Source organism: Bubalus bubalis, chromosome 3, assembly GCF_019923935.1.
Source record: "Bubalus bubalis isolate 160015118507 breed Murrah chromosome 3, NDDB_SH_1, whole genome shotgun sequence".
Lineage (NCBI taxonomy): Eukaryota > Metazoa > Chordata > Mammalia > Artiodactyla > Bovidae > Bubalus > Bubalus bubalis.
Window position 1 is genome coordinate 28761603 of NC_059159.1, and position 20843 is coordinate 28782445.

General features: G+C 56.1%; 2 protein-coding genes across 5 annotated transcripts in view; one reads left to right on the forward strand and one right to left on the reverse strand.

Annotated features, from left to right (window-relative positions):
* The first annotated feature begins 14 nt into the window (after positions 1–14).
* SMCR8 (SMCR8-C9orf72 complex subunit) lies at positions 15–9055 on the forward strand. The gene is made up of 2 exons (XM_006048854.4): positions 15–2872; positions 5144–9055. The coding sequence occupies exons 1-2, from the start codon at positions 510–512 to the stop codon at positions 5595–5597; spliced, it is 2817 nt and encodes a 938-aa protein (XP_006048916.1). The 5' UTR covers positions 15–509; the 3' UTR covers positions 5598–9055.
* SHMT1 (serine hydroxymethyltransferase 1) overlaps positions 8871–20843 on the reverse strand; it is a 27799-nt gene continuing 15826 nt past the window's right edge. For 2 of the 4 annotated variants that reach the window (XM_044939155.2, XM_006048849.4), the window contains exons 2-12: positions 17906–18020; positions 16830–16975; positions 15203–15318; positions 14733–14893; positions 14269–14350; positions 13654–13866; positions 12571–12687; positions 11619–11741; positions 10628–10744; positions 10054–10164; positions 8871–9831 (exon numbers count right to left, since the gene is read on the reverse strand). In XM_044939155.2, coding sequence (XP_044795090.1) covers positions 9659–9831; positions 10054–10164; positions 10628–10744; positions 11619–11741; positions 12571–12687; positions 13654–13866; positions 14269–14350; positions 14733–14893; positions 15203–15318; positions 16830–16975; positions 17906–18001 — 1455 coding nt within the window. In that variant the 5' untranslated portion in view covers positions 18002–18020 and the 3' untranslated portion in view covers positions 8871–9658. Of the gene's footprint in view, positions 9832–10053; positions 10165–10627; positions 10745–11618; positions 11742–12570; positions 12688–13653; positions 13867–14268; positions 14351–14732; positions 14894–15202; positions 15319–16829; positions 16976–17905; positions 18021–18593; positions 18715–19568; positions 19745–20843 lie in introns of all 4 variants that reach the window. The other 2 variants (XM_006048850.4, XM_006048851.4) reach the window with 2 other exon arrangements.

The following is a 20843-nucleotide window of genomic DNA, read 5'->3' on the forward strand; positions in this document are numbered from 1 at the left end:
ATGTGACACCAAGATGGCGGTGCCGCGGTAGCTAGATCCGGGTTGTGGCGTCCGAAGAGCCGTGACGGTTTCTGCCTTCGGGCCGTGGGAGTCGTCACGCTTGGCTGGTCCGTGCGGCAGCCCGCAGCCCCGCACTGGGCAACCGTCCTGAGGTGGGGCTGTTGCCGTGGTGGTGTGCTCCGGGGAGCGCCGGTGACCTCGCTGCGGGTGCCCTGCACCCGCCGCGGTCGCGGGAGGAGGCGAAGGGCATCCAGTCTCCTGGGTCTTCCTGACCTGCGGAGTTCTGGGGTCTCCTGAGGCCTCCGGAACCCTTGAAGGAGCCACACCTTTGAGGGGCTGCGAGAGCTCGAACCTCCGGTTTGTGACTGGCAGCCTCGGACTTCTGAGGACGCAAAGAAGACTGCTCCGCAGGGACTTTGCTTCCTCCTCCAGAGGCCTGGCTCCCCTGCGTTGGCTACCTCCGCATCTGTCCTACTTCCTCTCCATGTTCTTCCCATATACCTGGAAATATGATCAGCGCCCCTGACGTGGTGGCCTTCACCAAAGAGGACGAGTACGAGGAGGAGCCTTACAATGAGCCGGCACTGCCCGAGGAGTACTCGGTGCCGCTCTTCCCCTTCGCCAGCCAAGGAGCCAATCCATGGTCCAAACTGTCCGGGGCCAAGTTCTCTCGGGACTTCATCCTTATTTCCGAATTCTCTGAGCAGGTGGGACCCCAGCCCTTATTGACCATCCCCAATGACACCAAAGTTTTTGGTACTTTTGATCTCAATTACTTCTCTTTGCGGATCATGTCTGTGGATTACCAGGCCTCCTTCGTGGGCCATCCTCCTGGCTCTGCCTACCCCAAACTGAACTTCGTGGAGGACTCCAAGGTGGTGCTGGGAGACTCCAAGGAAGGGGCCTTTGCCTACGTGCACCATCTCACCCTGTATGACCTGGAGGCCCGCGGCTTCGTGAGGCCCTTTTGTATGGCTTATATCTCGGCAGACCAGCACAAAATTATGCAGCAGTTCCAGGAGCTCTCAGCTGAATTTTCCAAAGCATCAGAGTGCTTGAAGACAGGCAACAGGAAGGCTTTTGCCGGGGAACTTGAAAAAAAACTGAAAGATTTGGATTACACCAGGACAGTGCTACACACGGAGACAGAGATCCAGAAGAAAGCTAACGACAAAGGCTTTTACTCATCTCAGGCCATCGAGAAGGCCAATGAACTGGCCAGTGTAGAGAAGTCCATCATCGAACATCAAGACCTTCTGAGGCAGATCCGCTCATACCCTCATCGCAAGTTGAGGGGGTCCAGTTTGTGTCCTAGGGAATTGGAGCACATCCAGCATCCGCCCAGCCAGGCAGCCACTACCTCTGACCCTGAAGAATCTGCTGACACCGACCATTATGCCTGCAGACCCTCCTACACCCCGAAACTCATCAAAGCAAAGTCCACCAAGTGTTTTGACAAGAAGCTCAAGACCTTGGAGGAGCTCTGTGACACAGAGTACTTCACCCAGACGCTGGCGCAGCTCCGCCACGTTGAGCACATGTTCAGAGGGGACCTTTGTTACCTCCTGACCAGTCAGATTGACAGAGCACTCCTGAAGCAGCAGCACATCACCAGCTTCCTTTTTGAAGACTTGGTGGAGGTCGGCGACAGACTGGCTGAGAAACAGGAGAGCACAGTCTCTAAGCCCCATCACTACGGGCTGCCTTCTGAGTCTCCAGAAGACTGTTTAGTTCCTCAGGTGTTAATCAGCGTGGGCTCCTACAAATCCAGCGTGGAGTCCGTGCTCATCAAGATGGAGCAGGACCTTGGGGATGAGGCATCAAGGGAAGCGGCCGTGATGGAATCAAGCAGTTTTGACCCCCAGGAGAACTTGGACTATCTGGAGATGGACATGAAAGGGAGCGTTAGTAGCGGAGAGAGCATCGAGGTTCTGGGCACAGAGAAACCCACCTCTGTGCTGTCAAAGTCTGAGAGCCAGTCCAGCCTCACAGTGCCCTTGAGCCCCCAGGTGGTCCGGAGCAAGGCGGTCAGCCACAGGACCATCAGTGGGGACAGCATCGAAGTCCTCAGCACCTGCCCCTCTGAGGCCCTCATCCCTGACGACTTCAAGGCCAGCTATCCAAGTGCCATTAACGAGGAGGAGTCCTACGCAGAGGGTGGCCAGGGGGCCATCCACTTCCAGGCAGGCATCAGCCCACCGGAGGTGGGGGAGGCCGAGGATGGCAGCTCGGGCCTCGCTTCGCTGCAGACAGATGCCTCGTGCTGCATCGGGAGGGAAGCTGGTGCTCTGCTGGTGCCACTCTCCACCCCAGGCCACACACTCTCTGATGAGGATGGGGTTGTGAGCGTTCCCCCACAGCGCTACCGGCAGAAGGACCAAGGGTTCCACGTGGACTTCTCGGTGGAAAATGCCAGTCCTTCTTCCCGAAACAATAGTTGTGAAGGCTTCCCTGCTTATGAGCTGGACCCGAGCCACCTGCTGACCAGCCTAGACAGCAGTAAGACCAGCCTGGATGACCACTCCGACGCCACCAGCTATGGGAGCAGCGTAGCCTCCACCAGCTCCGACAGGACTCCCTCCTCCATGCCTCCTGCTGGCCCCTCTTCCGAGAGGCACAAGAAGAGGGCGGGCCAGAACGCCTTAAAGTTCATCCGCCAGTACCCGTTTGCCCACCCAGCCATCTACTCCCTGCTCAGCGGGAGGACGCTGGTGGTCTTGGGGGAAGAGGAGGCCATGGTCAGGAAGCTGGTGACTGCGCTCTCCATCTTTGTCCCTGGCTATGGCCGCCATGGCAAACCTGTGAAGCACTGGCTCTCCTCCCCTTTGCATATCACGGACTTCCAGAAGTGGAAGCTTATTGGCCTGCAGAGGTAACTGGTCATGGGGTGGGAGGGGCCCTGGCCGTGAGAGATGAGCTGTCGGGTGGCTGTCCCTTGGGGTGAGGTTCATGGGTCCTGTGGAGGGCCCCACACCAACTCACTGTGTCACTTTGGGCAGATCCTTTCCAAAGGGACTTCTGTTGCGAAGTGGTTCCAGACCCTGGTCTGTACCTTGTTGTATCAAAACTGTTTGGGAGCATTTTCTAGAATCACGGGCTCCTTGGCCCCACCTGCAGAGATTCTCATCGGGTTGGCTTGGGGTATGAAGTGGAGTCACGTGGTTTGCAGCAAGGTTTGGGAATGACTGGACTTCTGAATCTCAGGTCCCTGCTGAGTCTCTAGTTCACACTATGGTGCAAATGACTGAGGCGAGGTCTGGGTCTTAGGAGGGTAGCAGTGCTGGGAAAGGCAGCCTTCCTGGCTCCCCCTCCACTGTCCTGTCGGCTGCGGGAGCTGAATCCTCCACCTCTTAAAAGCTTTCTGTCTCCACTTCACTCCCTTGTGCTTTAGCAGTTCCTTTTGGGGTTTTCCACTCTGTTTGTCTACCTTGAAGGACTCCTGCCCTTGAATGCTCAGCCTGCTCACTCCTCTCCCCACACCTGCCTTTGCTCACCTGCAACATGCGGGTATTGAGAGGGGTGATAGCTGGAGTCCAGTCCCTGGACCATAGAGAAGGGCATGCTTGAGTTGCTCCCTTGCAGTGGGCACCCAGGCAGGGCCCTCCTCCCTTCTGGGGAAATAGGAGGGTTGCGTCATGAGCAGTCATTTGCCAGATGTTTACTGAGGCTGTTAAGTGGCAGCCACTGTGCCCAAGGCTGGATTACAGATGTGTCCGCAGTGGGGCGTCCCTGTGACAGGCTGCCCTGCTCCCACTCCAGCTGTGACCTCTCCGTGGGCTGGGTGTTGGGCCAGTTGTGTCTGATCCCTGTCTGCTGCTCGGATGTCCCCACGGGGTGAAGACCTGCCCTGAGGAAGGTAGGCTGGGTGGCAGGGGCGGAGCCAGGCCCTGGCCCCTGGCCTTGGAGCCATGGAGGGTCCCTCCAGGAAAGTGGGAGACCCGTCAACAGTGGCAGCTGAGACCTTGGAGGTTGTCTGATGACTCGTGCCGTGAGCCCTCCCTCCCAGAGCTCCTGAGTGCACAGGGGTTGAGAATTGGGACATGTGCCCCCAGAGGGTCCTGCTTGGGTGTGAGCCACAGTGGACAGGCTGGGGGCCTTGCCCTCCAGGGCACCTGTCGCTGGAGGGTTGACCGAAGGACCAGGAGGAGAGTGGGGACTGGGCTTGCTGCGGCTTCTCTAAAGGTGTCCTGGGCAGTGAGCAGCAATGAGGTGGGGGGCACTCTGAGGAGATGAACCGAGGCTAGGGCGGGGGTCCTGCAGCTGCCTTTCAGAGCAGGAAAGGGCTGCCCCCTGGGATGCACATTGAACCCGGGCCCCAGGGGTGCTCAGCTGAGGTGGGTGGTGAGCCAGGCCGGCAGGTAGGTTGGACACTGAGATAAGAGGCAGATCGAGGCCCCTGAGGGTCAGTGCTAGAGGGTCCAAGCAGAGGGTGCTTCTGTGTGTCCACTGGGCTTGGTCCCATGTGCTAAGTCAGTATAGAATCTGAGAGCTGGACCCAGGACAGTCCCTACCCCGCCTCCCCTGGCACTCCTTCCCTTGCCGAGCGAACCCCACCCACCTTCCCGCCTCTGACATGCAGGGTGCCGCATGGGTTACAGATCCGAGTCTGCAGAAGCTCCTGGTACCACACTGGTCAGCACCAGGCTCGGGGTAAGGGCCAAGCGCTGTCCTGAGCACCCCGGACTTGCCCTCTGAGGTGACCCAGTAGCTAGGACCAGCGTCTGCCTCACAGACAAGGCTCAGAAGTGAAGGAACTTGACCAGGTCACAGAGGAAGAAACGGGTGCACATGGGGGTCAGGGAGGCTGGGTGAGGTTTGAGTTGTCATAAGCCAGGCACAGCAGAAAGGGCCTGGTGTTCAGGCAGAGCAGAACCTGCCCCCAACTGGAAAGCTTGGCATGGCTGCAGGGGAGTCCCCAGGGAAGTAACAGCTGGGCCTCAGAGACTAGCAGAAAGCGGTCATCAGGGCTTCATGAGCCACACTAGGATTTGACCTCCATCGTGAGGGCTGCGGAGCCGTGAAGATCGTCGCGACCACATTTGCCTTCCAGAGAGCACCAGCGAGTGGGGCTGGCCGGGGCTGGCCTCTTGAGAGGGGGCCCCACCCCAGCTTCTGCCCCCTGACCTTGATCTGTGTGTTTCAGGGTGGCATCCCCCGCCAGTGCTGGTGCCTTGCACGCCCTGAGCCGCTACAGCCGCTACACGAGCATCCTTGACCTGGACCGGAAGACCTTGCGCTGCCCGCTCTACAGGGGCACCCTGGTGCCGCGGCTGGCGGACCACCGCACACACATCCGGCGGGGCAGCACCTACTTCCTGCACGTGCAGAGCATGCTCGCACAGCTGTGTGCCAAGGCCTTCCTCTACACCTTCTGCCATCACCTGCACCTGCCCGCGCACGGCGGCGAGGCCCCAGAGCTGGCTGCCAGTCGCCAGGCCAGCTTCCTGCAGCTGACGCTGGGGCTAGTGCACGAGGACGTCAAGGTGGTGCGGTACCTGGCGGAGCTGCTGCGGCTGCACTACATGCAGGAGCGGCACGGGACCAGCCAGCCTGCCCTCAGGTTCGACTACGTGCCCAGCTTTCTGTACAAGATCTGAGTCCAGCCCGCCTCGGTGACTGAGACCTGTGGCCCAGGGTTGGGGAGGGGTTGGCATGACTGAGCGGTCCTCTGAGCTGTTCAGACTCCTGCTGTTGTCAGCGGGAAGGACACCAAGGCAGCAGCCATGGTTCCCAGGTGCCTCTGGGCAAGGGTGGAGGGCCTGGCCCTCTGGCAGCATCCCTTGGAGGAGAGTGGTTGGCGTCAGGCCCAGAGGCTGGGACAGAAGAAAGTCTTGGTGGTGGATTAGGGCAGCGGGGCAGAGCCCATGTGGAGGACCGCGCTGGTCGCAGGCTGCTTCTCTGGACACTCACACAAGCAAGATCGGGGGGCAGCTGTTGCCTGGAGGACACGGTGGGAAGCAGGACGAGGCCCTTCACTCGGCTTCGTGGAGCCGCCCTCTCAGGGAGGCCCCTGAAGGCACCCTGCCCAGGCCTCACCTCCTGACCAGGCATGGAGGCGCCTGTCACTGGGCTCCCAAGTTCAGCAGGAGTGAGCGGAGTCACTGGAATCCCATTTTCAGATCTGTTCTCGGGGGTGGGGAGCCCCGGAGACAAGGCCACGGGGTTCCTCGAGGAAAAGCCAGCCCTGTCCACCCCCCTGGCCAGGTGATCCTACTCTGTTCTTTCAAAGGGTCTGCTGACAGGCTGGAGTTCATTTGGCAGAGGTCACCCCAGTCCTCACACCCACAGCAAACCTTTGCAACCACTTCACTACCTCGTGGGGTGTCGCGGGCCTGGCGGCCGCTGGGTCCTACCCAACCAGCCGCCAGGCTGGGGTCTCCAGGAAGGCTGTGTGGCAGTCTCAGTGATCTGCCTCGGGCTGTGCTGGCCTGGAGCGTGGGCACCTTATGGCAGCTTGCTCTGCTGCAGCCCTCCCCACCCCGAGTCCCGCACACCTTCACCCACCAGGACCCCCGAGGCTCTGACAGTTACCCCTGATGTACATAGATGGGTGGTTTTTGCAATCTTGAGACTTTCGTACCTTTTTTTCCTTACGTTGTTTTTCCTGAAGTAGAGAGAACTCTTGGTGTTACTGCTTTACGTTTCCCCAAATTGTGATAAACACACCTGAACCAGCCACAGTGGTTGCTCCTGAGCATGTGTGTGCAGGTCTGCTGGGGCAGCATTCCGTGTTGTTGGCTCCATGTCACCTCAGTCCGGTGGCTTCTCCCTGCCTGGGCTTCTGCTCAGGGCCTCCATTCCCGCTGGAGGGCTGGTCCTGCTCCAGAGTCTCTGACTGAGGCCCCTTGGGGGCATTGTGTCGCCTTGTCTTCTCGGCTGTGTACCTGTGCTGTCACCTGTGTTCCCCCAGAGGCGTCTCCGGGGATGGCCCGGCAGCTTTTAAATGTGCGGTGTGGGTGCAGGCAGGAAGACTGTCCTCCTGTTACTCCCCACCCCCCCATCCTTGTGTTCTGAGGCTGCTTTGTTTCCAGGTAGGTGGCTGATTGTGTCTAGTTGGGCCTCCTGGGACATGAGCGTTTGTGACACCTTACGTCCAGGGAAGACTGGTGGGCCGTGGGGCCCCAGTGACCAGATACAAGGTGATCACTGGCCCACCTGTTTTGTTCCTGGGCCATCAGCATGGACTCAGCAGTTCACACCTCTTACTTGGGAAGCTGGGAGGGGCAGCAGGTCAGTCACACTGGCCTCCTTGAAGCAAAAGTCCAATTCTAGAGAGTATTTGTGCAGAAGCTATACCTTAAGTGGTCAGGAGACCCCCAGGGTGTGGAGGGCAAGCCTGGCTGGTGTGAGCAGACCTGGCCATGGGGCAGCCACAGAGTGGGCACCCGGGAGCCAGTCCCTTGAGCTGTGTCTTCACTTAGAAGTAGCCTTTGCTAACTAGTGGTTGAACTCCAGCATTTAAATGTTGGTTAAAAGCCAGCTCTGCAGTGTGACTGTTTCACAGGCTTGCTTGATGGCAAGTATGTTTCTCTTCAGAGGATCTCGAAGGGGAACCAGGCTCTCCTGGCCCTGCCACAGTTCCGGAACCTGCCGGAAGTGTCAGACGCACCCAGTCTGAGCGATGGTAGCCTGTGCAGCAGCTCATCTTGTTTGCCCTGTAATAATAAGTGTTCAAACACCAAGACACTTAAGAAATCAGGGTGTCAGCACCCCTTCTTCAGTCCTGGTGTCACCTTGGAGGCCCAGGCACCAAAACCTTGAGGTTGGTTTCAGCTTCATTTCCAGTCTGTTACATGCACCAGGCCCCCCCCCCCCCCCCCGCCACCACCTTTTTAAAGTAGTCCAGGTTATGAAGAACCTGCTCAAGCTGGCAGTTAAGAGACTTCCAGAAACTCCACACCCGCCGAACCCTTTTACAGCCCCTGGGGGTCTTGCTCCTTCAGTAGAAGCTGATCCCAGGTCATTTCCCAGTTGGTTCTTGACATCCTGTTTTAGGTCAGTTACCACCTGCAGAGATGTAAATTTCACCCCCAAACTAGTGACAAGTCACAGGAAGGCTGATAGATTCTCCCCCAAGAGCTGCTGCAGCTCGTGACACGTCCCCAGAGGCCAAGCAGTCCAGACGACCCTGCACACAGCTTGCTGCCCCCTCCCCGGCCTGATGTTGCCTGCCCGGCCAGCTTATCCACTCAGTCCACGATGCTGCCGCTGCCACATGGTCTCCACACAGACAGGAGCCCTCGGCTAGTGGACAGCCTTTCCCATCTCCCTAGAGGCTTGAGAAAGTGCCTTGGCTCGTGCTATGAAGCAAACCAGCTGGCTTTCTGGCTTTTCCCCAGTGTTGTGATAGAAACTGCTAAAACTGGAATTTTAAAGAAAGACAGCATTAACAGACTGCAAAAAGGAAAAGCATCAAATCTCTACTTCTGCCCAGAAGGAAAACCAGCTTCAGCTAGGGTTTGAGCACACTGGCCCTACCTGAGGTTTGGTCACCACTGCAGTGGGGAGGAGGGAGCAGGCGTGTGGGGTGGGCGTGCGGCAGCCTGGGGACGCCCCTTTGTCTCAGGCTGGGCAGTATGACGACCCCACAGCCTCCAGAGGTGGCGGCTGCCCCGCCCACTGCGCTGGAGCCCCCACCCACAGCTGCGTTCAGGCCACGGTGAGAAGCATAGGGCGTGATGAAGTCGTATTTGTCATTTTTTTAAAGGCTATTTTATTATTGCATGTTCCTTGTCATGTGTGAGCGTGGGTCCACCGGGTGAGCTGTGGGCACTGCAGGGTGAGAGCACGCTGCACATGCGTGTGCCCACAGCTCTCGGTGTGGCTGTACCAGTTTAACCAGTCATGCCAAACAAATAGTATGAAAAGTGTACTTTTTAAGAAATTAATTTATTTGAGTTGAGATATTTTTGAAATATAAAAATTGGTTGTATTTTTTAAAACTATAATTCTTGTAGACATCCTGTGGTTAAAAATTGGACTGTGCTTATTAAAAATGGTCATCTATGTTTTGCACTTGATATTTGTGGAAAATAAAGTTTCTCTGGGAAGGTGACCTCTGGTTTCCTGATCAGGGGAGGGAGATGGTCATCTGGACCTTGGTGGCTCCAGACTGGCTTCCAGGGTCGCCTGTTCCAGACTGGGAGAGGAAACCACACACGTCCCCCTCCTCCCCAGGTGTGAGAGCCGGACTCCCACTTAGCTGGGTGGCACCTGAACAAAATCATCTGACTTGGGATTCTGGTTGAAAGCACAGGCCAGGACGCTCCCTCCTCACCCACATCAGAGCTGAGCCCTTGTCTGGTGTCATAGCAGCTTCTCCCAGCTGCAGCTCAGTGCTTCTATTTGTCACAGTGTTGGGAAGCCCAGGGGATCAAGAGGGGGTAAAGGTCCCAGTGTCTTCCCAGTAGCTGTGCCCACACTCGTCTGGATAATTAAGGTGGAATGGCTAAATTGTATTCCATTTTCCCATGATAACTGTATTTGAAGCTGCAAGAAGGTGAGGTTCAGATTTATACTCCTTCATAACTTGTCCCAGGAGCTTTAAATGTTGATTTGTGAAGCAGGTAAAAAAGGTAGCAAATTCTGAAAAGAGGCCTTCAGGAGGGCCTGTGTGGGGCCCGCAGGGCGCTGGGTCCCTGGGCAGGCAGGCGCTCCTCTAGAAGCCAGGCAGGCCAGGCAGCGGGAATAGGGTGGCGAAGCTCTCCACCTCTGCCCTGAGGGCTGCCACAGCCTGCTGGTGCTCCTCGGCTCCTGCCAGCTTCTCCATGAACTCCTTCAGGGTGGCCTTCACCCCTACGGCGTCCTGGATCTGCAGGGTCAGCTCTATGCCTGTGCCAGCGAGAGACACCACTGCCCACGTGCCCAGTGGCCAGCCAACTGCTCTGCCGTCCAGGCCCCAGTGTGTGCCTCCCACCCACGCCCGCCACCCTCTCTGCCCATGTATTCTGCTGGGCGAGGCTCTGTCCCCTGGCCATCACCGGCCCTGATGAGAGCAGTCCTCCCCCGCCATCCCACAGCCCAGCTTGGCCAGCAGCCATGCCTCCCCCTCACCTCTGTGAATGAAATGGGCGACCTTTTGGAAATCTTCTTCCAAGAGCCCTCGGGAGGTCAGTGCTGGGGTCCCCAGGCGCAGCCCACTGGGCCGTAGTGCGCTTTTATCACCTTCAAGATAAACAGGCTCTGTCCCCCACTGACCCCCCTGAACCAAAAAGGGACGCATAGGCAAAAGGAATGGGCCTGAAGATACCAGCTCAGGCAGACACAGAAGGGGGCCAGAGCGGAAGGCAGAAGCCAGGAGGTGGAGCCAGTTGTTGGCTGCACTACTTTAAATACGAGGAAGTGGCCTCCTGGACATGGTCCTTGCTCCTGACACCAGGTGTTCACGTCTGCATCTGAGATGCATCTCCCACATCTTACTCATGAGCCGCTGAGAAATCCAATTTTCCAGAGGACCCCCACCTCCCGCACCCTCTCCTGCTCTGTCCTGGGCAGGCTCAGTGTCTCATCAGAGGGGGCAGGCAGAGGGGGAAAGCCTGGCTCCTGTCCTACACAGCACATCTTGTCCCAAGAGCAAGTAACCATCAGCCCCAAGAGGTCCAGACAGGAGAGGACCAAGGATGCTCACCTGGGCAGGTGTTCTTATTGCAGGCGATGGAGCAGGCTTCCAGCACCTTCTCTGCTCTGCCACCATCTGTGCCTTTGGAGCGGAGGTCCACGAGGATCAAGTGGTTGTCAGAACCCCCTGGAAACCAGGTGGGAGACATGGAAGGTGATCCTGTGCTGAGCACAGGGATCCCTCTTCCAAAGAAGTGGCAGGGTGCAAGGGGGCTACAGCAGGTGAGGTCAGGAAGGTGACCCCACCACGTGTCCTGCAGGGCTGTCATCACCTGCTAAAGACCCAGGGCCTCAGGGTTTGAGATGAAGCACAGAGTAGTTTAGAAAGGGAACCGGAGAATGCAGAGGGGGCTGAGGGCGTATGGCCAGCCCAAATGGCCCATGGCTGCATCCCAACCCACCAGCTCCTGGAAGCCTGTCGGGGTGACGGCCCCCCTTGGGAATTTCCCACTTGTCTCGAGATCCATCTTCAAGGCTCCCTCTAAGGGGCCTCAGGGCAGTGGGCAGGGGGCAATGGAGGTGCCCGGGTAACGCATGTCACGTACTTTACCCCTAATCCTGCCAAGGTGATTGTATCTTCAAAGTGGTGCAGGTGAGGGCATGGAAGAACTTTCTGGAACAGCCCCTGGCCTCCCAGGCATCTCTCAAGCACCTGATCTTCACTGTGAATGAACCCTGCTTAATCCCCAGGCACTGACTTCAAACATGCTCATGGCCTAAGCTGACCCTTGGCCCTCGACCCATCCTCCCACCCCTACCCTCACTGCCCCCAACTCCAGTAGTCGTGTGGCTTTAGGAACCTCAGATGCCCATTTGTAAAACAAGACCAGTGATTCGCAAGGCTGTTTCAAGGTTTGAATCCAGAGGTCACGTGTCCAGAGCTGGGACTCCTGAGTCACCCCAGAGCTATGGCCACCTGCCCAGGCCATGACCTACTGCCACACCTGGACGGAGAGGGGACGAGGAGCAGGGCCACCGCATGGGCTCACTTCCGGCTGTACCTGTGACCACTCTGTAGCCCAGTCCCATCAAGGCCTCAGCCAAAGCCCTGCAGTTGGCCACCACCTGGCGCTGGTAGGCTCTGAACTCTGGAGTCATGGCCTGCTTCAGAGCAACTGCGACCCCTGGCAGGAAATGAAAGGCAGACCATGAGTCAAAGAAACACCTGTCTCTACTCAGGCATCCAAGCTTCTCAGTGTCACCAAGGCAGGGTTACATCTCCTCCCAAATGATCCCACTTTAACCCTGCCATTCCCTGGCTGGCTCTCCAGACCTCTCTGAGCAAGAGTTTTTCAGGCAGCCCCTGTCCAGCAGGAAGTTCCGGGCTAAGATTGCCATGGGAGAGCTGCTCCCTGTCCCCAGCAAGGTGGATGTGGGACTTGCTTCACTTAGCTGCCACTGCTTTGATGCAAAGTGAGGCAGCTTTCAGAGCAGAGCCGGGGAGAGGAGTGGCCGATCCACCAGTTCATCCAGGCTCCTCTGGATTTGTTCCATCCCGAGGGCTGCTTAAAGGGGCACCAAAGATGGAGGAGGATGCAAGCTACCTGCCCGAGTCCTGGCACAGGAGCCTCCAGTCAGCATGTGGAAAGGGCTGGAGTGGCCAGTGGATGGGCACCCCACCATCGCAGAGCTGGGGCACCTGGGCGCTGAGCTGGGGGTGTAAAGGGAGCCACCCCACCCAGCCCCAAATCTAAACTCGCCCTTCACTGCTTCCTCCACATCCCTCCTTGCAAACACTGGTTGAAAGGGAAGTGACACGTTGACCCTGGCTCCTCCACCAACTGCTTTTCTCCAAAGATGGAGAAGTAACTCTGAAGTCATCACAGATTCTCTAAGGCTTGTGTACCACCAGAGAACTGCTTCTGCCTGGGGTGGGGTGGGGTCGTGAGCAAGGTGCGGATCGGGCTGCGAAGCTGGGTAACAGCAGGGAAGCCATGGGGTAGGGTGCGTTACCAGCAATGGCGTGGTTGTGGGGTCCCCCTTGCAGGCCTGGAAACACAGCAGAGTTGATAAGCGACTCCAGGTTGTAGCGAGTCTCTTTGCCTGTCTTGGGGTCCACACTGCGCACTCCTGGATGAAGGACAACATGGGACATGGGACAGGCCGTCCCCTCTGTTCTCTCCCTGCCTGGACACAGACCCAGCCCAGACCCCACTCCTGGAGCTGACACTGCGGACCAGGGAGGGTGCTTGCTCCTGAGGGTTCAGGGGAGGGGGAACCAAGCTTTAGAAATTAAAGGAAGGATGAAAATGTCCTTCCATCAAGACAGGAACAAGGAGTACACCTTGGGCAGTTTCTCAAAGAGCCATCCAAGACGATGCCTCTGGAGGAGATGGGGCTCACTGGGCCAGAAACGGGAAAGAAGCTTCCTTTCTGAGAAGAGTTAAGGATCAGGGATGGGAGCTGCCAGCATCTCCACTGAGCGTCTTGTGAGCTGGGAACTGCTCTGAGCAGCTTCGCTAAATTCTTTCATTTAATCCTCACAACAGCCATCCCAAGGGACAGACGCTACTGTGATGATCCGGAGGTGAGGAAACAAGGCACAGAGGGGCTGCACAACTAGCCCAAGATCACACAGCGCTTCTGTGGCAGAGCCAGGCCTTGCTCTGTGACCGGCTCAGTCAAGTACCACCAACGTACAGCAGGGAAACAAATGTCTCCCAGGTGGGTGGGAAAGGCTGCTGGCCTTGGAAAGCTTAAAGCAGCTGGGGAGGGGCCTCCAAGGAGCAGCAGGGCCCTGGAGGCCCAGTGGGCGATGGTGTGTCCAGCCCTAGCCAGGGGCTGGGCAAGGGGGTCTTGCAGGGGTCAAAGAGACTTGGTCCCCAGAGTGGGTTGTCTCTGTTGATGGAGCTTAGTCACCGGTACCATCTAGGGCTGAAGGACCATGGGACCCTCATCTGGCTTCTCGGGAACAGAAACCCCAAACAAAGGCTCCGTCATCCAGACCCCTCCCCGCCCTCCTGCCCCACGACCTGGACTGCTGTGCTCTCGCCCCCTGCTCTTCACGGGACCGACACCCCCCAGGGATAAGCGCACCCTTCCTGTAGAAGATCATGCCGGCGCGGCAGCCCCGCAGGGTCTTGTGGGTGGTGGTGGACACCACGTGGCAGTGCTCGAAGGGCGAAGGCACCACACCGGCCGCCACCAGCCCACTGACATGTGCCATGTCGGCCATGAGGTACGCCCCGTTGTCGTCAGCGATCTTGCGCAGCCGAGCGTAGTCCAGGTTCCGGGAGTAGCAGCTAGTCCCTGAGATGGCAAGGGTGATGTGGAGTCACCCTTGAGAGACCTTGGCTGGCAGTCAGCTCCAGCGTGAGCAGAGCCCCTGCCCCGCCCACCCAGTGTGCCTGCCTGAAAGCCGGGGCTGCTCCCTCTAAGGTTCGAGAAATCCCATCCGTGCCAAAAGCAACCCTGTCCTCTGCTCCTGTGTCACAGGATCGGGGGGACAGGTTCCCCACTGTTACCACTCCAGCTGGACAGGGGCCAGTGTGTCCAGATGCTTCTGGAGAGCAGGGCAGTACTAACAGTCCCGAGAGAGACGGAGATACTCAGACCCGAGCAGCCCGGCTGCACAGCAGAGCCAGCAGGGACCAGCACGTGGTGGAAGAGCACACCTCCCGTGTGGGGGCTGGGGCCCTGGCCCACTCTCACCTGCAATGATCAGCCTCGGGTGGAAGAGGCGGGCGTTCTCCTCCAGCTGGTCGTAGTTGATGTAGCCGGTATCGGGATTCACCTGTGGATGTCACGGAGACTGGGCTCACACTGCTCCCTCCAGCCACACGGGCCACTCCGCCAGAGCACGCCCAGCCGTTGAGGGTAAGAGGACTCCCTCCCCTTGCCTAGACCCCTCTGCTGCCCTCACCCCTGACCAGGACTCGAGGGCAAGACAGGCACAACTGTTTAAAACAGTCAGGTATCGTCACTCTTGGACAGAATGCCCTGGGGGGTTCCAGCAAGCCGTGAACACCCAAGGGTCCCCAGAGCAGAGAGATGAGAGACAGTGATGACGAGACTTCCTGAGGTGCCTTGGAAATGAAGCTCCTTATTCCTACAGGCATGGCCAGTGAGGAGGTTTTGAGAAACAAGCCACAGAATGTAGACACACACACCCATACCTTGTAGGGCATAGATTCAAAAAAGATGGACGTGGCAGAAATCTTCTTCTTGTCGGTCATGAACCCATGGGTCAGGTGGCCCCCATCCGGCAGGTCCAGGCCCATGATGCGGCCATGGGGCTCCACCAGGGCCGTGTACACTGCGAAGTTTGCTGGGGAGCCTGGAGTGAACAGACCCGGGAGGCACAATTACTCCTGCCCACAAGGCCATCGATCACAAGTGGCCGCAACAGCCTGGCTGCTGCCATGCCCTCTCCTGGACCCAGGTGCCCTTGAGTAAGTAGCAGGGACATTCAGAGATAGGGGTGGGGTACCCAGGAGGCATGTGTGCAATAGACAGTTGAGGGGGATGGAGGAGACCTCATCTCCCCCATCTGGCAGGGTGTCCTGCTTATACTCTCCTTTTCAGGGAGCCCTAGGAGGCTGGCAGGAAGGGGGGCCACCCAGGCCTGTCTGGACCTGGCCATTACCTGAGTAAGGCTGGACGTTAACCCCCCAGCACTGGGGGTCCAGGCCATAGACCTGCAGCGCTCGCTTCTGACAGAGGACCTCTAGCTCGTCGATGAACTCCGTCCCACCATAGTACCTGCAGAGGAAGGCGGGAGGTATAGGCCCACTGGCGCCACTTCTGCATGCAGGAGAGAGGCCAGGCTCCTAGTGGGATGAAGGAGCAAGGGTGAGAACACGCACCCTGAACCCACAAGACGGCTTCCACCAGGCCCAGGTGGCTGTGTCTCGCCATCCGTGGGGAGGTCTGACCCCACATCTCGGATGAGCCCTGAGGACACTGTCACAGCCATGTGATGGCCTGTGCCAGCTGCCCAGGGATCAATTCATAGCATGTGGAGCAGGACAGTGGTTTCCAGGGGCTGGGAGAAGGAGTTACTGGTTTGGGGGATTAACTTTGCATTTCTAATAAAATTTTATTGTTTGTTTAATAATTGCATATCACAATGTATCATGCACTTATGTTTTTTTATTATTTGTGACTAGTTTTGGCCTGGGATGGAAGCCATGCTCTTCAAGTCAACTTGACCTGCCAGAGAATGGGTGCTCCTCTCTCCTCCTGTTGTAGTGGGAACAGAGCTGGGGGCAGGGGTGGTGTGCCATGGTCACCATGCCCTCAGTCCCAGCAAAAAGCAGCAAGGCTGCAGCACCGCATCTCTGGACAGAGGCACCAAAGTATGTCCTCCAAGGTCAACTAGAAACACTGGGACCCCAGGCAGCCTGGGGTTTGAACACAAGCTCGGTGTCCCACAATTTCACTTGGTTCCCAAACTGACCACCCAGAGTCAGTGTGGACCGACAAGCTGAGGGCTCAGGCCCACAGGACTGCCCCCCACTTCAATGCCAAAGGCAAGTCCCTGGTCACTGGGCCACCAGCACTGCTGCCCCAGTTGGATACAAATGACCCCCTCCGTTTCAGTAATTCACTTGAAAAACTCAAGACTCAGGAAAGCGCCTCACTCGTGATCCCTGGTTTATTGTGAAGGACTCAATTTGTGAACAGGACAAGGTTCAGGAGGGCATGTGACCCTACAACCCCCTTCCAGGGGGATGGGTGTGGGGGTCCAAAAATTATGACTCTCTAATCAGTGTAGACTGGCAGGTGACCCTCCCTTTTCCATGTCCTCTGGGACACAAGTGTGCAATTTTGCAAAAACCACGTGTTAAATTCTGTCACCACCACCTCTGCCTGATGACAACTGTAAGAAACACAAATGAATATGACTTCTCCTGGTTCTCAGGAAGAGAAGCTGATCGAAATCTCTTGTAGGTAAACCCAGCATTTAAAACGCTGACCCAGTTTCCAGTGTGGCAGGTCAGTCTCATCTTGGGGTCCCTGCTTACACAGCCTTCCTCTGGAGGCTCAGCCGCAGCCAGCAGCTGCTCCTTCGGGCCTGGTTGTTATTGTAGAAAGGCCCAGGGGGACTGTGCAAGTGAGCCCAAGTATCTTGCCCCCAGAACACAGGTGCCACCACCCGCTAGGAATCGTTAAGAGAGGAGGGGACAGGAGGCCCTGCCATTGAGAACCTGGCTGTTTTCTGAAATGTCCACTCCCTTCCTGGGAGGCAGGTCTGGATGACACTCACATACCTCTGGCCTGGGTACCCCTCAGAGTACTTGTTGTTCAGGCAAGAGCCTAGGGCCTCCAGAACAGCCCGGCTGGCAAAGTTCTCAGAGGCGATCAGCTCCAGTCCAACCCTCTGCCGGTTACTCTCCTTCTTAATAATGTTGTAAACCTGACAAGAAGAAAACAGGAATGGGAACACTGCAGTTTAACATCTGCTCTGATCCGAGCAGTAACTGAGTAAAGAGAAGAGACGCTTATACTTTCAGATTTTGCCCTCAGAAGCCAAGTGTAACCAGACTAAGATGACTCCCGCAGCACCTGAGGAACAAAGGAAATCCTCCTCAAAGCTTTTAGCACCTGGAAGGAATTAATAGAAAGTGAATTAAGAAAAAAAAAAAAAAAAAGAAAAGAAAGTGAATTAAGGAGAACAAAACGATGGAAGAGAAGATGATCCTTAAAACACGCATCCCACGGAATTTTAAAATTCTGCACCATCTTGTTATTTTCATCCCTAGATTTCACCAAGTTTCCCTCCTGAACTTTGTTCCTTATTCCTTTCCTTAAAATAACAGATACCTAGATGAATCCACAGAGACAGAAAACAGACCAGTGGTTGCTGAGGGTTGGGAATCTGGGGGATGGAGGGGGGCAATTGCTAATGGGTTTGAGGTTTCTTTTGGGGGGATTAAAATGTTCCAAAAGCAATCATAAATACACTAAAAACCACTGAACTGTGTACTTTAAATGGGCAACTTGTATGTTAAGTGCATTCACTTATCTCATGTGTAAAGCTGTTGGGGAAATACATAAATAAAAGATGCTTCTAGAAATGCTCCCCTGAACTGTAAGAAGAGGGTCAAGTCTCAGTGAGCCCACCCCTTCCCCTTTCCTCAGCAGCAGCCAGCACACTGCTCTTCACAGAAACTCAGATCTAAATGCACCCTCAAGGGACTTTCAGCCACTTTGCAGCCACTGCCTATAAACCTGTCCTGTGTCCAAACCACAAGGCTGTCCCAAACACAGCTCATTTCTGGTGAGAATCAGAGGCCTGAACAAGGACCTCCAACAGCAGAACTTGCGAGAACACCCACAGCCTCACCTCGACATCGCTGTCCTTCAGGGGCTGTGCCAGCATCTTCTCGTGCAAGGACCACAAATCGGCATCTCTGGGTGCCTTGTTGACTGGAGCTGCCATTGTGCTGGTTCAGAGGCACCTAAAAATGGAAAAACTTCGAATATTAAACTCAGTCACAGCTCATCACCACCTGTCAGTTCCCAAGTTGCTGAAGGACTGACACACGTGTGGGCCTTGTCCCAGAACCGCCTGGAGAGCATGAGGACTCTGCTGCAGATCCACCGTGTGGGACCACCTGTGGATCCCTGCAGGTCACTGGCTCCTCAGGAGACCCGCCCTCCTTGCCTTGAGGCTGCTCCAGCCTCGGGGAGCCCAACACCCCCTCTTCCTACCTGAACTTCTCCTGGTTGTGGCTTAGCTCCCCAACTAAGCCAGCTTCCTGAAGGCAAGGGCTGATGGTTACTTTGTAAAAAATTTCCCACAGTACCCAGCACAGCCATATGAGAGTAATATTTGCCAAATGAATTGCTGACTTATGCATTACTTTTTCTATTTCTCAAGTAATGAAAATGAGACTCAGAAAAGTATCTTAGTGGAGGGCTGCACAGCCCACTGGCCTTGGAGGAGAGTCTCAAACCCCACACAGGCTCCACCACCTGGTGTCCCATGGCTGGGGCTGCAGGTAAAGTGCATGCTCTGGGTTGACCCTTACCTCTGGTAAGGTCCACGGGCAGAGGTACACACCTGGACTCGGCATCATCACAATACAGCAGGCTTGTGTCTTCACATACGTGCCCACAAAGAACAAGAGTCTGAGCTCAGTGTTATTTCAGCTAAAGGGACAGTGTAAATGTTTACAGGAACTGACCTTTAATCGATGGTTGGCAACTTTTCAGTACTTTCTACTAATTAGATAAGCTTTCATTTCAAATTCATTCCCTTAACAGTTACTTAGTGAGGCCCTTCCCCTCAGCAGCCACAGGTCGGGACTGGGAACACAGTGGGACCCACACAGACTGAAACTTCACGGGGCTTCCTGGGGCAAGGTGAGCAGGAAACAGCAAGCACACTAAATGCAGACAGATAACCGGGCCCACAAGGACAAGCGCTGGGGGCAGGTCAGCTTGGAGGGTGGTGACCAGGCTGAGAAGGGGCCCATTAGACACAGTCTCCTGAGAGCACCGTAAGAATATAAATAATCACACACACACACAGGTCTCTGCGATTTCCTAGTGACAGGAACATCTCTTGTTCCAATGATGCAACTCGGGGTGGGAGGCTCCCAAGTTGGGGCTGGTCCCAGAAAGACCAGGCCATGATGAGAAGCATTTTCAGCCCCCTCAACTCCTCCAGAGAGGGAAAGGGGCTGGAAATGGAGTTAATGACCCCTCACAGGGTTCAGGGAGCTTCCAGGTGGTGCACCCCAACTCCACAGGAACCCTCCCAGCCCTCGCCCTGAACATTTCTCTCTTCCTCTGGCTGCTTATCTGTGTCCTTTGTCATATCCTTTAATGAACTGGTGAACGTAAGTTAGTGTCTGCCTGGGTTCTGAGACCTCTTCTAGAACATGTTCGAGTCCAAGGAGGGTCCTGGGACCAAGCTGGACAGAAGTTGTGGGTCCCCTGGGTACCTGATACTTGTGACTGGCATCTGAAGTGGGGAGGGGCGGCTGTCTGGTGGGACTAACCTGTGGGGTCTGTGCTCACTCTGGCTCACGTCAGAACTGAGCTGAAATGAGCAACACAAGCTGGTGGGGCAGAACTGCTGGGTGAGGGAAAGCTGCCCGGTCATCTGGTGTCACAGGTGCCATCAACAGCAGCTGGGAGAGTCAAGAGCAGACACAGAAGGAAGAGCATGGTTCTCCTGCACAAGGCACACATACGGTATCACTTGCTAGACACATGCTCACTAAATAAACCAGCCACACAGTCCCCAGTCACAGTATCCTCCTTAATCTCTGGGGAAGCAAATATCTACCAGCAGGAAGCTTTAACCAGGAAATCCCAAACTGGGGTTTTTGAAGCAGCCATTATTTTAACATGAGCACAATAGGATCAGAAACACGGCCACGCCCACAAAACCAGCAGTGAGTGCAGGACTTAGGCCACAAATGCATCTAAGGCAGAAGTGGCCCCAACCCCGGTGCCAGGGCCTCCGCCAAACCCCGCCCCCAAGAGGTGCAGGGAGACGAGATGGTCTGGACACCTGGCCAATGGCTCCTCTGAACTCAATGGCTGCTTCCCATGTGCCCTCAGCAGGTGGTGGCAAACCTACAGAAAACCAGAGACCAAACAGGTACACTCGTCCTACAGTCTTTTTAAAGAGAAAAGTTTCTTTGAAATTCCAACTGCTCAATGTTAAAAAGGATTCAAGCAATACAGAGCAAGTATTTCTCAACCACCAAATAAGTAACTAAAGTCCCTTTGGAATGCTTTCTTTCCCTTCTCCCAGGAAAGCTAGATCTGCATCAGCTCCTAGAGGCACTCAGATCCGCTCCACTCCACCTCCACCTGTGGTCTCAGCATCTCCTGTCAGCATCGCCACCCGCAGGGTGGCAAAGCCAACTGCTTTGCCCTCATAGCAAACTCTTTCTTTTATGGCTGCATCGCAAAGCATGTGGGATCTTTTGGGATCAAACCCGTGCCCCTGCATTGGGAGCATAGAGTTTTAACCACTGGACCACCTGGGAAGTGCCAACAAACCCTCCTCTCATCAAAGATGCAAACTTGGGAGTCCCAGTTCCTTCTCAATCCCTGGGTGAGGGCTGTCTGTATGGTTGGCCCCGCTCCAAGGCTAGCAGGGCCCCTGTGCTCCTGCTGCCACTCTCTGGGGGTGTTTCTCACCCTGAATCCTGTTACCACTCAGGTCAAGTCACCCCCACCCCCAAATGGAGTGCTCAGTTTACACTCTTATTAAATCCACCCAAGTTGAGTTCTTTTTAAAGTTCTTTTTAAAAAAAAAA

Coding starts and splice junctions, on each gene's coding strand:
- SMCR8 (XM_006048854.4), top strand. CDS start 510: ATGATCAGCGCCCCTGACGTGGTGGCCTTCACCAAAGAGGACGAGTAC. Junction 2,873..5,143: donor AAGCTTATTGGCCTGCAGAG/GTAACTGGTCAT, acceptor TGTGTGTTTCAG/GGTGGCATCCCCCGCCAGTG.